This window comes from Lathyrus oleraceus, chromosome 5, assembly GCF_024323335.1.
Source record: "Lathyrus oleraceus cultivar Zhongwan6 chromosome 5, CAAS_Psat_ZW6_1.0, whole genome shotgun sequence".
Classification (NCBI taxonomy): domain Eukaryota; kingdom Viridiplantae; phylum Streptophyta; class Magnoliopsida; order Fabales; family Fabaceae; genus Lathyrus; species Lathyrus oleraceus.
Genome location: NC_066583.1, coordinates 607,042,750 through 607,060,772, shown reverse-complemented (window position 1 = coordinate 607,060,772; position 18,023 = coordinate 607,042,750). Strand labels below are relative to the sequence as shown.

At 34.3% G+C, this 18,023-nt stretch overlaps 4 protein-coding genes across 6 annotated transcripts; 1 reads left to right on the top strand and 3 right to left on the bottom strand.

Moving 5' to 3' along the window:
* Positions 1-3,876: 3,876 nt before the first annotated feature.
* LOC127086971 (uncharacterized) lies at positions 3,877-7,180 on the top strand. Of its 3 annotated transcripts, none has more exons than XM_051027798.1 (9): positions 3,877-4,361; positions 4,569-4,600; positions 4,777-4,877; positions 4,970-5,042; positions 5,139-5,170; positions 5,611-5,701; positions 5,807-5,921; positions 6,007-6,329; positions 6,742-7,180. In XM_051027798.1, exons 1-8 carry the CDS (start codon positions 4,251-4,253, stop codon positions 6,316-6,318), a joined length of 867 nt encoding a protein of 288 aa, XP_050883755.1. In that variant the 5' UTR covers positions 3,877-4,250; the 3' UTR covers positions 6,319-6,329; positions 6,742-7,180. The 3 variants fall into 3 exon arrangements, with proteins under 3 accessions (XP_050883755.1, XP_050883754.1, XP_050883753.1); XM_051027797.1 differs by having other exon boundaries at positions 6,710-7,180; XM_051027796.1 differs by lacking the exon at positions 6,742-7,180 and having other exon boundaries at positions 6,007-6,531.
* A 663-nt stretch (positions 7,181-7,843) lies between these two features.
* On the bottom strand, positions 7,844-8,622 carry LOC127082374 (uncharacterized). The gene is made up of 3 exons (XM_051022607.1): positions 8,098-8,622; positions 7,971-7,977; positions 7,844-7,911 (listed from the first exon to the last, which is right to left on the bottom strand). Exons 1-3 carry the CDS (start codon positions 8,620-8,622, stop codon positions 7,844-7,846), a joined length of 600 nt encoding a protein of 199 aa, XP_050878564.1.
* Positions 8,623-8,643: 21 nt separating this feature from the next.
* LOC127082373 (uncharacterized) lies at positions 8,644-9,090 on the bottom strand. The gene has a single exon (XM_051022606.1). It carries the CDS (start codon positions 9,088-9,090, stop codon positions 8,644-8,646), a length of 447 nt encoding a protein of 148 aa, XP_050878563.1.
* Positions 9,091-9,862: 772 nt separating this feature from the next.
* On the bottom strand, positions 9,863-12,240 carry LOC127082372 (uncharacterized). Its single transcript, XM_051022605.1, has 5 exons — positions 11,455-12,240; positions 11,364-11,370; positions 11,188-11,316; positions 10,569-11,084; positions 9,863-10,329 (listed from the first exon to the last, which is right to left on the bottom strand). The coding sequence occupies exons 1-5, from the start codon at positions 12,238-12,240 to the stop codon at positions 9,863-9,865; spliced, it is 1,905 nt and encodes a 634-aa protein (XP_050878562.1).
* Between the last annotated feature and the right edge of the window lie 5,783 nt (positions 12,241-18,023).

Below are 18,023 nucleotides of genomic sequence, written 5' to 3'. Positions count from 1 at the left end.
GTTCAACCGTTGATAATCAACACACAACCTTATGCTACCATCTTTCTTATGAACCAACAACATCGGTGCTTCCCACGATGAAACACTAGGACGAACACACTTCTTCTCAATCAGATCCTCTAAATGTTTCAACTCACTTAGCTTTGAAGCCGACATTCTATAAGGTGCCATCCACACATAACTAATACCATATACTAAGTCTATGGTGTTCTAAACCTAATGCTCTAGTGGCAAATCACTAATATCATGTGGGAATACCTCTGGAAAATCACACACAACTGGTAGATAACCAATCATAACTTTGCTTTCACCCTTCAACATAGAAAACATCATGAACACCCGAGCGTCATCCTTCAAGGACTCATCCACTTTCTTAGCAGACGTAAACATCAAATCCTCACCTTCTTCAAACTCTGGAAACAACGCAGACTTGTCAAAATAGTTGATATGAATACAGTTGAACTCCATCTGGTTTATTCGCCAAATAAAATCAAGTCGACTTAACGGTAAGCAGACTAAGTCAATACCAAAGTCCTTACCATAGATAGTCAAAGGGGAATTCAAGAAAACTCACAAATTAGTCACCGATTCATTAGTTGGGGTATTATTGACCATACTCCCAACCATATAAGACACTTCAAGATTCAAATTTCTAGCACAATCAAGATATATGAACTAATGTATCACACCCCTATCAATCATACCAATAAGAGAGACACCACTAATTAAACACCTATCTTGAATCAAGTTATCAGATCTAGTAGTCTCTGCTCCACTAAAGGAAAAACCTTTCCCTCCAGATCTAGGAGCTTGTTTGAGACCATAGAGAGTTATTCAAACCTAACAAATGGTTTATGCATGCTAAAAATGAATCATTTCAAAACTTGATCTAGAGAGGTGCAATCATGAAAAAGACTCAATAATTGAAAGCAAATCAAAATGAAAGCGATAAGACAAGCATAAAAATAACCGCATTGGGGTGCTCCCTCTGAATGTATTAGGGACATGGAACTACATTCATCTCTTTAAGCTCCATATTACTATCCTTTCCATGAATTCGACGTACCATCCTCAGTGCGATGGATAATCCGAGGATCTTAATAAATTTTTAGAGATTTACTTGCGTTATCTTACCTTTCACAACTCTCTTAGGAAGAATATTAGAATAACACCTCCCATCACATCAATGCTTGTATGACTCCATTTAAGGCTCTAAAGGGACATGATCCCCCAATTCTGATCCGTACTCAAGGCTCTTCAAACGAACCCCCACAAATTTGCAGGAACAACTGAAGCACAAAGAGGAACCGTTGTCACAATTATAATCCAACCTTCATAAGGATCAACAGATGATAAAGCACCAAGAAGAAAAGAAACATAAACATGTTGAATTCCAGGTGAACAGTCAAGTTCAGCCTTATCGTCAATCTTATGTGGCATTGAGGAGGAATCATACATTTGGGTTGCGGTAATTTAGTCCCCTTTTTTGTGGTAGCTAAGGTTGGCATTGTGGCATATCGTTTAGATATGTTGGCCATGACCAAAATCCACAATGTATTTCATGCGTCCTAATTAAAACTCTTTTTTGGCCCACATATTCAACCATGCATGCCTTTGCCTCTGACCACATCTGAACTTGGTCCTATTTTACAAGCGAATGAGGTGTTGGATTACAGGGTGATTATACAAGGCATAACTGTTGTTCCACAAGCTCTCATTAGCTGGAAGGGCTTACTTGCGTATGCTGCTACATGGGAGGATCAAGAAGCAATGAAGTTAGCTTGTCCTAATTTCGACCATTAGGATAAGGTTGCTCTTAATGGGGGAGGTATTGCGAGGAATCCAATCACCAACTTGGGACCACAAGATAATGCATTAGCACAACATAATGAAAGCATGTATGGAAATAAGTTTATTGGTGATATGAGAAATACGAAACTGAGGCGTAGTCAGCGAGTGGAGATTCTTAAAACTAGATTGGAAGAATATAAGGTGTGTATGGGATAAGAAATAGGCGTGGAATGACTAATATCTCTCTCTCCTCTCTATCTGGACCCGTTAGTGGGTATTTCTTCTTACGTTTCCACTATTGTTGCATTCTGTTTTCTCTTCCATGGTTATACCTATGAGAGTTCTTGTATCTTAAAATTTCATCAATACAACAAAAATTCCCTTTCATAATTTTTAGAAATTATAAAGAGTATGACTGAGATCAATGTGTATGGAGGAGATGATGGATTTGAGGGCATCAAATTCCTTTTGGAGCTTCGTTATGGTGTTGAAGGAGGTCAATTGCTCATGTGAACCCATATTGCCACTATATTCTTCCATTGCTCGAAGTCAAAATCATCTTGATATTAGCTGTTAATTTACCTTGTCATTGAAAAGGAGATGAATGATGTCTTAATTTTCCATTTTGTGTCTTGGTGCGCCCAATGATGAGACATTGCTCCTCGACTTTGGGTTAAATGTGTTTCCTTGAGAGTCATTTACTTGAGAGTGCAACTTTTGAGGATTCTATTGTTTTCAATCAATTTTACCTTTTCCTTTAGTTGTCTGATTTGCGCTTCAATTAAACCATCTGTGTTTCCAGGGACATGTTTATGTTTCCTAGGTTGTGAGGCGTCACATCTTCTAGGAGTTGTGGTTCTCATGGATGAGTTTGCCTTTTGAGTGTTTTGGTAAAACCTTGCTTCTTATTACCGTTATGTCTTTTGATCTTTAAGATCTGAGAAAATTTAAGTGGATCCCACAATGGACACCAATGGCCATATATTAATTTATCATATATATCACCCGAGTTAGTGATGCGGAATTCGATCCATTGGTCGTATTACTTCAATCTCCTCTTCTACTTTTAACTCCATCGCTCCTCTAAATATGAGGGAAAAAAAGGATACATACAAAATATGCTTAATTGTTTATGGCAACGTGCTAGCAAATATCATATGAGAGAATTGTTATCCTTGGAGGATTAGATCCCAAAATATAGAGTGACTAAACTTTGATACACTCTATGCAATTGTTATCCTTGTCGAGATGGTCTTAGGGATCATTGGTGGATATGTTGGTGTAATAGACTCCGAAATAGGTGATATATGTAGCTCAAAACAGAGCGTTAACACTTCAGTGCTTCTAAATACCTTATTTATAGAAGTGTCAGTTCACGTGAATGTCACCACCGAAGATGCGAGACTACACAATCTCATTCTGTATTGTCGAGATAAGTACCCCAAAAAGTAACTTTAGACTATATTCTAAGGGTCTATTTAGATTGATGGAAATGGATGGGAAATGATATAATTGAATGAAGTGGAATATTGTCATGTTCCACTGTTTGGTTTTTAAAAAAAAAATCAAATGGAATGGAATGTGGTGAAATTCATTCCATCCAATACTACTATTTTAGCCAATTTTTAATTTCAACTAAATTTAAATATATTTAATGTAATGAAATAAATTAATAACACAATTACAAATTTGTCCAACAAATTTTCACTTTCATTAACCATATTAATATTTTTGAAGTAAAGAGTGAAAATGGAATAAAAAGATTATAAGGTTTTCCGCTGTCAAATTTCTAAATAGTGAAATAAAATATTAGTTTTATTCCGTCCTAAAATATTCAAACAATATAATGCAAAAATATTCAAATAATGTAATGCAATTTATGTTCTGTTTTGTTCTATTCAACTTCATTCTATTCCGTTCTCCTCCGGTAATTTTAATTGTTAATGATTTCAGACAAATTTTAAATTAAATTGATTAACCCTATACCATTACAACTTCTATAATATGAAATTCCAAATTTTGTAGAGCATATTCCCCTAATTCTCGAGGGTATTACTATTATTTATAGTCTATCTCATTTTTTGTTTTGTTTTGTTATTTTTTGGGTAGGGTTGTTTGACTAACTTGAAACCAAAGCAATCACTGTCAATCTGTCCCAATCCATGAACCGAACCCTCCATTTCAGACCGTTAGATCTCAGAGGTGTTGAAATCATACGGTCATCATTGTTTCGATGCAGAACCGCTTCGGTGCAACTTCATCTCCTTCCTGAGTAAGAATCGAAGCACACCGAACCTTCCTTCCAAACCCCTTTTCTCCTTCTCTCTTCTACCAAAATTTACCAAACCCTAATCTCCGAAATTCTTCCCCAAATTCGCACCTCCTGAAGACCCAGATCGTTTTCTTCTTCCTCCAAATCCACTGCCATCGAATTTGTAATCCTCTTTTGTTTCCGAATCATGAAGAAGGATGAGATCAAACCCAACATTGAGAAAATTGGGAAAGAAAGCGAAGATATCGAACCCATAGAAATCGTTCTCTTTCAAGTGCCCGAGTGTTACGTCTACATAGTAAGTCTTGTGACTTTTTGTTGATCGGTTTGTTTCAAAATTTGATTTTGATTCATTTGTTTTTGAGAATGATGGATATTCAAATTTTGATTTTGATAAATTCAAATGACAATGGTAATGTTGAAGTTACTGTTAGTGATGATGAAATGAGGCTTGGAATTCGTAACTTTGTGGTGTCAAGCTAATGGATTTCTACTGTTTATGCAGATACCTCCAAGAATGAGTGCAGCCTCTTACAGGTTTCTAAGCAATTGCAAATTATAGCTTATGATCTATTGTGATTGAGATCTTTTTAGTTCATAGTAGCTTAATGTTGAAATTAGGAATGTACTCTACCTTGATAAAGATTCAAGAACTGTATGTTTCTGCTAAGTGTGTGACTGCTCAGCATTTATACCTGTGAAGTTTGTTTCAGGGCTGATGAATGGGATGTTAACAAATGGACATGGGAAGGGATTCTGAAAGTTGTTAGCAAGGGAGAAGAATGTATCATAAAACTAGAAGATAAGAACACAGGTAAAGATTACAATAAATCTGCTCTAATTAGATTATACTGTTAATTGTTTTTTCTATAAATTTTATTACTTAAATGAAATATATGTAACTAGGTGAATTATATGCTCGGGCATTTTTAAGAAATGGAGAGCCGCATCCTGTGGAAGCTGTTATTGACAGCAGCAGGTGGTTTTCCATAACTGTTGATAGATTTTTTTGGTTGTTATTATCCCTTTTTGTAGGTTTCGATGCTACAATAATTATCCTTATCTTCTTCTGCAGGTATTTTGTTCTTCGCATAGAAGAGAACATAGGTGAGAAGTTTTATCTAGATTATTCATACTATCCACTTTCAATCATATATATCAGAAAGACACTGAAATATCAGTCATTACTTGTTTGAGTTGAGAGTCTTGAGATATGCTTTTGATTAAATTGTGTCAAAATAGCAATCAATAGAAATATGATCATACGGATATCATTCTTGGTACTCTCCTACTTTGTCTATATTGGGATAATCTATTGTAATACAAAATAAATTGATTCTTTGTTCCTTTAATGCCAAGTAGCTTTAGTTTTACTATTATGCTGCATTAGCATTACTTCTTTTTTTAGCAAAAGAAAGTTTGGACATTTTAAGTTGGAAAGATTGTTGTGTTTTACTCCCATATTATCAAATAATATTTGTCATTTTTCTGCAATCTATTTCTTTTTACTTATGAAATTTGGTCTTAATTATTGGTAAATCACACAGGTGGTCGCCTTCGGCATGCTTTTATAGGCATCGGATTCCGAGAAAGAACAGAAGCTTATGACTTCCAAGCTGCCTTGCATGATCATATGAAGTATCCTTCCATCTAGCATATTTTAATTTACAAAGTTTTACTCTCATTATCGGCCAAATTCGGCCTGTTTATTTTACTCCGAGTTTTTCCTAAATTGTTTTAAAGATACCTGAACAAAAAGAAAACTGCAGAAGAGATGGAACAACATTACCAGCATAGTTCCTCAGTCGATTACAGTTTGAAAGAAGGAGAGACTCTTGTGCTTCAAATAAAAAACAATGTATGCAAATCTTCATTTTCTGTTATGCACGAAGTTTTGTTTTCCAGCGTCATGATCTCTATACTATCCTATTTATTGCATGCAGAGAAGTGGCGGCAATGTGAAGTCCAAGTTTTTTGAGCCGAGTCAAAACAGCCCCTCAGAAGAAAAGAATGAGAGAAAAGAATCTGTACCGTGTATTAAGTTACCGCCACCTCCTCCATCACCAGGTTCCCCTGCTGTTACATCGGAGAAGTCTCCGACGGACTCGCCTACAACATTGAGACTTGAGAAACCCGCTGAAGTCGAGACCTCTAAAACCTTTAAAGAAGAAACAGAACATGAAAAGCCTCCTGAAAATCAAAGCACACAGGAAGTAGTAGATGATGATTTTGGCGATTTTCAAGCAGCTGGTTAAATACCTATCCAGTACGCATTTTAAATTTGCAATGATTAGGAAACATGCAAAATTATCTCATAGCTGGTTAATATCTGGTATATCACAGATTGCTGATTCAATTATGTCATAGACTACAATATATAGTTAAGAATCAACCTATATGTTTGTTTAACCGGTTGGTGATTATCTTAGTTGCATTACGGGCTGGTAGTATGAGATTTTTTCCTCCCACTTGAGTCACTTTATTTAAGTTTTATGCTTTTACATTTCTCATAGTTGGCATATCTCAGTAGTTATTTGGTACTGATCAAGGGCTCATAGCTTTGTTGATATCATGAATGCTGTTATACTCAATGAACCAGATTCTGCGTTTATGACCTTGTTTATCTGTTCCCTTGTATGTTTCAAGTTGGATTCTCAGCGGTTTGTAACACAATGCAGCGGGTTCTATTGAGAGATGAAGTTTCGATTTAAACGATTCTAGAGACCATTTCACCGTGGCTAGATTTAACGTCCCTAGAGACCATTTCATCCCGACGAAGAGGATCTAAATTTCCTTTCAATACCCAATTTTTTAGGGTTTGTGTCTTTGTGAGCATTCTCAAATCTAGGTTGGGATTGCTTGAACTTCAACTTTAATCAAATTCTCTCATCAATGTAATTAAATAGACGACTATTCTGTTAGTTGTAGGTAGACCTAAATAAATAGGTAGACCTAAATAGACAACTATTCTGTTAGTTGTCTCAATAGGCATCCACTTTATGAACTTTTCTCTTTGCTCATCTAAAATATGTAATGTTTAGTTTGGCTTTTGGATTAGTTAAAAGCAATTCTAGGGTGTAGAATTGATTCTGGAGTAATTTTGAGGTGTTTGATTTTTTTAAAATAGAATTGATGTCTTTAGAATTTATAATGTTTGAAATTAGAATTTATAACTTCTAAATTTTAAATGTGATTTTTACATTAAAATTTTGTTCAACTCATTTTTAAATAAATGTATCTAAACATAAATAAATTTGTATTGAAATTCAATTTTATGAAAGTCAAACTCAATTTTGTCAAAATCAATTATGTCTACCATTAATCCAAACTAGCGTCCAAACGGGCACTCCGTGTCCGTTTGTCCGCTTTTTTTTATTGCACTAACGGGTGAAAATATTAACATCATTTATTTTTATAAATTTGATTTTAATATAAATTAATTATATGATGAAACATATGATATTTATTCATATACATATTAAATTTTGTTTGCAATATGTAATATTCGCGCATTAAATTTGGTTTGAATTGAGAAAACCGCATTGTGACGTGACTATATTCAACCGGTTTTTTCAAGAAAATCAATAATGTGAGTGGAATAATTTGATGGTTAGGAATACCGTATTATGGAAAATCAAAATAGGTTACACCAAAATTAAATTTTGTGTTTATATATTGTTATAGATTTTTCAAAACAATAAGAAGCTTTAGATAAAAAAGAAGAAGAAAAATATTTCTCACAGTTTATTAAGCAAATAAACATAAACATTAACCGAGACATTAAGTGACATTGTTGCTTAATAGGAATGTCAACCATGGAACCGAAATCATAAATATCTCTATTTTCACTGCAAAACAAATGAAGTAAATTAATATAGTAAAAAATATAGTATAATCTAGTGAGTACACGCCAACTGTGACAATGAAAAAGTATAGTTGAATGATTAAACATAATAGATAAATACCTAAGGTTGTGACAACAAAATTTCTTTAAAAACTATATTTTTGGTAAAATCCCCTTCTTCCCCCTCTACTTTTCCGTCTTTAATTAGCACTCTTGTTGCAACCCGCGGAACACCTCTTGATAAAACAACATACAATTGTCCGTGACTGAAAACATATCGTGGAAGATAAATTCCGACATTTGGAATTGTTTGTCCTTGTGATTTATTTATAGTGATTGTAAAACTTAGTTTGACAGGAAACTGTTTTCTAATAAGCACAAAAGAAAGTCCCGCACCATTAGTGGTTTTGAGCTTAATTCTTGGCAAGAAAGCTCTTTTTCCAACGTTGTGGCCTGTAAGTATTTCAACATCACACAAATTCATAAAAAAACCACGACATAACAATCTTGTCCCATTACACAACCCAAATTTAGGGTCTATGTTTCGCAATAACATCAGAGGAGCCCCTATTTTTATCTTTAAAATATGTGGTGGTAAAGTACTAGGAGCAATTGTGTGTAAGTATTCCTGTTGATATAGATTATGAGTATCACGCCCAACCTCATCAAAAGATAACAAAATATGTTCATCTCCAGGGAACTTATTAATAATCATGTCATTCAACATATGTACATCTCAATTTTTGGGAGTAAGTATGGCTCTCTCCATCATATATGAAGCATCCCATCCATGATTTTCTAATTGGGGAAATGTATGTTGTATACGCTTTTTTATGGAGCTTTCTTCTTCCCATGGTATTACAATTTCAACAGGCATCTTGACCATGTCATCCTCTTTAGCAGGTTCATTGCCATCTCCAATCCTCATCAGAAACTGTGCAAACTCGTGGTCATGAATTGATCGCATATTTTGGCGCAAGTGTAGGATCTTTGTGGTGGCCCATAAATGAGACCTAACAATACACGCTGAAATCATTTGCCCTCTACTTCCTTTTTCAATAACAGGAAGCACTTGGCAAAAATCTCCTCCCATGATCATTATTTTTCCATCAAATGGAGCATTGATATTCATAATATCTTGCAGTGATCGATCTAATGCTTCCACACAATATCTATTTATCATGGGTGCTTCATCCCAAATGATTGCATTTATTATTCTAATGAGTTTTGCAAGGTCACAATTCTTTGTTATTTTGCAAATAGAAATGGGCTCTATACCAATAGGGTCCCAAATCGAGAGTGTGCAGTTCTACCACCAGGTAATAATGTAGCAGCTATACCTAAGGAAGCTATTGCTAAGACAATTTGACTATTACGTCTCAAATTTGCCATTATAGTTCGATAAAGGAAAGTTTTACCTGTTCCTCCAGGACCATCAACAAATTTTTTTTGACTTTGTTTTTGGTGGATGGCGTTCATAATTGTATTGTAAGCACTCATCTGGCCATTATTTAACTTCTCAACAGATTGAATATCTTCATCTGGAATTTGGACCGACAACTCTTCTTGAATAATTGTCGGAACTCCCCCGACTTCATTTGTTTCCATTGTCAATATTGGAAGATCATATTTTTTGATTAGTTTTCCATGTAGCAGCAAAAGATCTCTCAATTCCCTCAATAACATATCTTCAAAGTTATTTCCCACAACAATATTTGTCATTTGATAATCCTCCACCATGTAGGGATAAAACTCATTAAATAGGCCTCTAACATCAGTTGGTTCAAGAAAATAAATATAGTCACAAACACCCTTTGTAAAGCATATGGCATACGCATATTTGATGCTTCAAGCATACATTCACGAATACTATTGTCACTCTCTAATAACCCCCAATCCTCAGCTATTTTTTTGAACGTGAAAAAACATGCACCATTATGTGTAAGAAGGCATTCCTAGCTTGTTGGACCTCTTAAATGAGACAACAAAACACGTAAATAAAATTTCTCACCTTCTGAAGGAGATACTGTATAAATTCGACCAATAACTTTTCGTTTTGTCCGTCTTCGCTGCCATTTTTTGACCCCTTTTAGCCAACAATAATGCTTTGCAATCTTTTTGTACAAATAATTCCTAGCATGTGGATCCATTTGGTTTAATGCAAAGAACTCAGTGAGCATGGTTACTGCATTTTGGTTATCATTTAGTACATCTGTGATTCTTTGATGCTTATAGAACCACACTTGATGATGATTTGACAAGTCAATTTGTAGTCTTTCAACAGAGGGATATAACTTGTAAAGTGTGAATTTAAATATTTTCCACAATGCCTCTGGAGCACAAATCCATCTTGCATCAACATATTGTTGAATCTCATCCATACCTGTGCCTCTGTGAACCTCTATTGCAACTCGATCAGGACCTTTATAAACATATTTATACAAATATTTAATACTTTTGATGCTGCTGGAAATCTCAACATTGATGTGACAATCGTACTTCAACAAGAACCATGGATTATAAGGAACCACCCATCTATTATCAACAAACTTATTTCTATTTAAAAAAATGGGATCACTAAAGCTTCTCATGTACTCAGGATATGAGTCATTTCCCTGACGCGTCTCTTCACAAAAGTCTTTTGGGTATCTTTTTTTTTACAATGACCATTCTTCATACACGGAGAGCTTTGATTCAATACTCCACATGGCCCGTGGATCATCTGTTTTAACACAGCTTCATACAATTCTGGTTCAGATTCATGTCGTGGTATTTCTGCTTTCACCACACTATCATACTCTTCAGGTTCCCGTAACTTATCATCAGTATCCAAGATGAGTAGCATATGCACATGTGGTAGTCCACGTTTCTGAAATTCGGTTACATACATATAAGTTTTAACCCTCCCTAAGACTCCTTTGTTAATGACATCATCCTTCAACTGCTCAAATTTTGATCGAAAAATTCTTGTTAACAAATCAAGTCGATCTTGTGGAGTTTGATGGAGGCCTAGTTCGGAAGTTATCTCAATCCAAGAAGGATTGCATGTCATTGTAAGGAATATGTCTGGTTTACCATTGTTAAGAACAATGGCCATACCATCTTGGTATCTCTGTGTCATATCTCGCTTGTTCCTAATAAATGACGATGACAGTATTGTTCTTTGTCCGACATTATCTATAGAAATATATGGAAAGTATAAAAATTAAATGTGTGGATAATGGTATAAACATAAAGTATATACTCTTCATGTATAAATATAATATGTTATATTAAATACCTGCGTTATTCTCCCCATCGCGCAATGCATCTTGTAACCCCTGATATACCTCAGACCGAATATTATTTTGATTTCTTCGGATCCATCTCAACCTTCCTGTTTCAATCTTTACATACTTGTCTACACATACTGTTGTAAAAGTCGACCCGATTTTAACAATTCAGATTTATCATTACGACGAATCTACATTGAATAAAATAATCAATCTTGAATTATTTTTTCACACATTTAGAAGTATATTTCTTAGAAAAATAGTTCAGCGTGTACCTGAAGCACATAATTGTAGTACTCTCGGTATGTAACATTTTTTCCAACATTAGTTTTTGTTTCTATGTCCCAACCATATGTTCCAAACGGTAACAATATAGGATATTGTAAAGGATCATAATACCCCATTGTTTCTTGAACCTTTGTTAGCTTTCCATCACATTTGATGACATTTATATCTCTTCCACGTTCTATTGTATCCTCATCACCACTGCCTATAACAATTTTTGCAACTTGGGAAGCTGAATGGAGACTATATTGTGGTTGATTCGACGTACATTCTTTAATGAGTAACCTACATTCTTCAATATTTGGCTCTAGTGCAAGCTGCCTAAACACAATGACAAACGGGTTGCATTGGTGGAGTAGTTTTTGCAATTTATACACTACGGCTTGGTTAAGTATTGGGTTTTCCCTCATCCTATTTTGAAGCTCATGATCGGTATCATAAATGTATAACTGCAAGTAACGTGGCCTTGAACCTTGATTCGGATGAAAACCTCCTATTTTGTGATAAATTGCGCCTTGAGCACGAAATGTGTAAATACCATGACCAGTTGCAACCAAACTTTCGTCGACATGGTTATAACTTCTAATATGCTGTCTAAAATGTCTGCCTTCAGTAGAACTGTCTAAAAATAATTGTAACAACTCATCAGGAGCAGACACTTGTGAAATTGTCACCTTTCCACATTTGCAACACATATCTTGAGATTCTCTATGAAACAATTTTGCATTGCATCGTCTACACTCACTCGAAGTAGGAAGTAGGGATTTTATTGTCATAACAGTATCTCAAAAATTTCTAGCAATGTTATGTCTTGCTTGAAAAATATATCTTGATTATGTGTTTTATTACATACAAAACATGCATTAAAAGAAATATACTCATTATATATATGGTGACTAACATGAAATAATATTTAAATAAAAACATACAATATATGGTATGGATTAAAAATACATAATCGTACCTTGATCAAAAGCTGTTTGTGTTTCGTGAGTTTCAACAGGTGAATTAATATTTTGCGAATGTGATTCTATAAAAGAAAGTATTGACTTCAATATAGAGTTATAGTTGAAAAATAACAACAATATATAAATCTAAATGTGTGTTACTATCAATTTGAGTATAGACAGAATTATACTTACCACAATCATTGTCATCAATATTTCTTATAAATGGTCTTGCTTCGTGGTTATCATTTTGTTGGAAAATCGGGTATGTAAAATTTTGATATGTAAATTAGTATTGAAATAACATACTAGCCAATTATTTTTGCATAATTAATTGATATTTTTTAAACATAAAGTATTAAAGTATAATCTATACAATAATTTAAGGTTTCTAACCCGTGGATGGAACGCGACTGACATATGTGGTACTCGGTCCAGCTTCATTGTCATGTGCTCTTTGATAAAATCGAGAAGTAAAATTGGCATTTGTCAAGTCTTGAAATGGCATCATGGTTCTCATATCAGAAAGATCGCATGTTTGAACTTGTTTTCCTTTGTCTTTATTTTTTCTATAATTCGAACGCCTTCTAGCCAATTCTTCTTGTCTTTGCTCAACACTCATCCGCTGTCTTCGATGTCTTGCATTTTGTGTCCGTCTTTCTCTTTGACGTTCTCTTGAATATTGACTACGAATATTTTGCATTATATTATTTTATCTGTAAAATTAAATGTAGTATTTAAAAATATCCAAACTTTGTATTTTTAATATGTTTATTACTAATAAATTAATCTTTGAATCTTGACTAGGAATATTTTCTAATATATTATTTTATCTGTAAAATTAAATGTAGGATTTAAAAATATCCAAACTTTGTATTTTTAATATGTTTATTACTAATAAATTAATAAAATTTACAAATAAAAAATATCAATAAATTAAAAAAGAATTCCATATGTAACAAATGCTTTTATAAGATTATCATTTGAATTGCACAAACAATAACAATTGAAAGTTCCATATGATTGGTTCACCTATATATATTTCATATGCTCATTCCATCAATTTTTTTTCATTACGACAATGCGATCTTCTTCCAAAAACAAAGACATGAAAAAAAAACAACAAAATAATTAAGAATTAAGTAACCAAAAAGTTACAATTATTAAAGTATAAGCATAATCTTGTAAATAGAACTGAAAATTAGAATCAAAGATGTGTGAGAATTGAGAACAACAAATAATAAAAGAAAATCAACTTCACAATTTTTTATCATCCGTCTCCATATCTGCAATATAGTTGTTGTAAGGATAAATAACTTACTCTATTTTTCTTCTTTTCTTCTAAATAAGAAATAACAGGGCATGTTTTGCACTGATTTTTTTAATCCATGATCAACAATTACATTGAACTTTAAGGGTCACACAGTTTTAGACGTCAAAACAAAAACATTATATTACTTTAATATTGAACTCTTAAGATCTGTATGAATGAAACTAAATGAGAAATGTAAAAAAGAATACTAATTAATATTCAAATGAAGAGAAAAAAGTAACCAATATATATAACCTTTCAACCTTCAATTTGTCTGAAACCTTTCAACCTTCATTTTTGTGTGAAGAAATAGAAAACAATTATGATTCCAAAGCATTCTTATTTTAAGGTATTTAAAGATTAAACAATTGTGTGGGGATCAGTTGAAAAATTAAAAAATAGTTTTATTTTTATTTTTTTATTTTGATAAACTTCTTATAACGTGTGAGAGAGGGTGTAATATATTAAGTAGAAGTTATTGCCGCAAGTTATATAAATATTTTTCTTTTATAGTCAACATGTAACAACTAATATTATCCATTAAAAATAAAAGAAAAAATAAATAAATATAAAGAATATAATGGATAAATATAAATCATATTTTATATTTAAATATAATTTTAAAAAATTAATGTGGAAGTTAATAATAGAAAGTGGAAGTTAATAGTAGGAAGTTATATAGAAGTTGATAATAGTGGTTTATTAAGTAAATTATACAATAATGTAAGGGTAAAAATGGTAGAAAAAAAGGCTACACAAAAACCAAGTTTTTCCTTTATATATTGTTATAGATACATATGCTAGATTAGGGCATATTAATCTTGTGACACGAGGCTTCATGGTTTATTAAGTAAACAGGATGTAGTCTGTCGGCCTGGCCCGCGCATCCGCCAAAAAATGGCGGGTTGAGTTGCAATTTTATGTCAGTCTATCCGCCCAGTCTTCCCCTTCTTAAATCCGTCAAAAAAAGGGACGGGTTGACGTGTTAGCCCGCCAACCTAGTTATCAAGCACTCAAAATACTTATTTTGGTTTGTTGAAGATTAATACTTGAACTATAGTTTTGGAATACTTGTTGATGATCCTATTTTTTACATTTATTTGTGAATATATGCAATATTTTTTATAATAAAATTTGTTAAAAAAATATTTTATAAAAAAATATTCTAAAAAATAAGTGAAAAATTTAATTGAAATGTAAAATAAGTCTATTAATCTATTAAAAATAAAAAATAAAAAAATAGGTTCGCTAATCCACCACATTGGCGGGCCGGGTTAGATTGTTAAGCCCAATTTTATTTTGTGGGTTTGCCCGTCCCGCCTTCTTTTTTGGCGGGCTTAAGACGGAGCAGACGACCCGTTTTGCCACCCCTACTTACGAGTGATAAGTCTAATGAATGAAAACACTTTCGTATACAGATTAATTATCATGGGAAGAACTAATTTGATCATATTAGCCATAGTTTATGGACAACAAATGACATATATGCCCGCCCCGTTTAGTTATGTCCTACAAAAGTCTGTAAAAAATAGAATGGACAGACCAATTTTTTTCTGTCTCACAAAAATATGAGGGTGCTATATAGCCATATGTTTTTACATGAACCAGAAAACTAATGAAAACTATGAGTTGGAATTGTAGGGGTATGAGGAATCCCCATGCAGTTTGAGCTTTGCTAAGGCTCACTCGGTTGGAAAACTCCAATTTGGTCTTTCTTATGGAGACACACTTGATGGAATTGGAGATGCAGACAATAAGAATAAGTGGCTTCGACCACTGCCTTACTCTGGAGTGTAGAGGTCTTGGGAAGAAGAAATCATGAGGTATATCGCTTCTTTGGAATGACATCCTCAACATGACAATCTTTTCCTTTTCACTCAATCATATAGGGGGTTCGATAATGGATGAGGAAGATAATACCTCTTGTTTTTTTGGGTATCTATGGTTTCCCATTTGAATAGAGTAAAAAGAGAACTTGACTTTTGGTTGAACATCTAGCAAGAATAATGTGGGACTTATGGTTGTGTTTTGGGGATTTCAGCGATATCTTATCCGAAAATGAGAAGAGTTGAGGGAATAACAGATCTTTCAACCAATATCAATGGGTAGGAAAACTTTGGAACTGTGTGGTCTTCATGGCCTCGATTTTGAGGGATATAATTTACTATCAAATGGTAGAGTTGATGATGGGAAATCAACAACAAATAACAATAACAACTCTAACAGAGCAATATGTAGCGGATAATCAATTTCCCAAACTTGCAAGAATCTGTGAGGAGCAACAACAAATAATCACGGCAACTAAAATCACCACCACAAGGGACACAATAATTTTTAACGTGGAAAAACCTTCTCAATGTGAGAAGTAAACAACCACGGGACCAAACCAGTAATAGAGCTCCACTATGATCAAAATATGGGTACAAGAGAGTTTTAAATATGGCACAAATTCGTGCTCAGTAACCAACCAAAAAACAGCAAAGTAACCAGCATAACAATCAGCCAAAACAATGAGAAAACAAGCATGAAATTGAGAACAAAGTTCAGCAGAAAAACCAGAAAATACTGCTACTGTCCGAGCTCGATTTCTCCCACCTCAGACCTCTGATCGATGATCCAACCGGTCAGATTGAAGTACCAAGAGTCGCGAACCTGCTGTCCAAATTTCAGCTCGATCCGACGGTGAACAAAGGAGAAATCGTGAATCTAGTACAACTGCTATGTTTTATGCGAAAATGGGTTTTGCTCTTCCTCTCTCACTTTTCTCTTGCCTCACTCTTTGAATTAAGCTCTCTCACTTACCCTAATCTGACCTCTCTCCACTTGGTTAAGTGAGACACATGGGCTTACACATATTAGGCCCTTCTCCACATAGGAAGGAAGCCCAAAACCCAACATATCTCCCCCTCACAACTATGTGGAGGTGACCGCCAAACCGACGATCTCACAACAAGTTTCAAACTTGTTTCTCGGTAATGCCTTGGTCATCGTATCAGCACCATTATCATCTGTATGAACCTTGGCCAATTCCAACAACCCAGCATCCAAAGCATCACGTATCCAATGATACCTAACATCAATGTGCTTGGACCTAGAATGAAAAGTTGAATTCTTACCAAGATGAATTGCACCTTGACTATCACAAAATAGCAAGTACTTATCTTGAACAAAACCAAGCTCCTGCAAGAATTTCTTCAACCATAACAATTCCTTGCATGCTTCTGTAATGGCAATGTACTCTGCCTCAGTAGTGGACAATGCAACACACCTTTGCAATCTGGATTGCCATGCCACAGCTCCCCCTGCAAACTTAATCAAGTAGCCTGAAGTAGACTTTCTGGAATCAATGTCTCCAGTCATATCAGAATCAGTATATCCCATAAGAGTAGGCTTATCACCTCAAAAACAAATCCTCAAACTGGTAGTACCACGAAGATACCTCAAAATCCATTTCACAACATTCCAATGCTCTCTACCTGGATTAGACAGAAATCTACTAACTGTACCAACAACATGTGCAATATCAGGCCTTGTACACACCATTGCATACATTAAACTACCCACAACAGATGCATAAGGAACCCGTTGCATATCTGATTTTTCAGCTTCATTGGAAGGACTCTGACTAGTACTCAATTTAAAATGAGTAGCAAGAGGAGTACTTACAGCCTTAGCATTTTCCATCTGGAACCTCTATAACACTCTTTCAACATAGTGTTCTTGTGACATCCAAAGTTTCTTCTTGTTCCTGTCACGCATGATTCTTATACCAAGAATTTGCTTAGCAACTCCCATGTCTTTCATGGCAAATGACTCGCCCAATTGCTTCTTCAATCTGTCAATCATGGAAATATTTTTCCCAACAATAAGCATGTCATCAACATACAATAACAGGATAATAAAATCATCATCGACAAACTTTTTAACAAAGACACAGTGATCAGAAGTATTCTTCTTGTAGCCTTGCTCACACATAACTGACTTAAACTTCTTGTACCACTGACGCGGGGCCTGCTTCAAACCATATAGACTCTTTCTCAGCCTACACACATAGTCTTCCTTGCCTTTAACCAGAAAGCCATCAGGTTACTTCATGTAAATCTCTTCCTCCAAGTCACCATGAAGGAAAGCGGTTTTGACATCCATTTGCTCTACTTCCGAATTAAGAGTAGCAGCCAAACTCAACACGGTTCTAATGGATGACATCTTCACCATAGGAGAAAAAATCTCATTGAAATCAACACCCTTTATCTGTCTAAAACCTTTCACAACCAATATGGCTTTATACCTTGGAGATGTA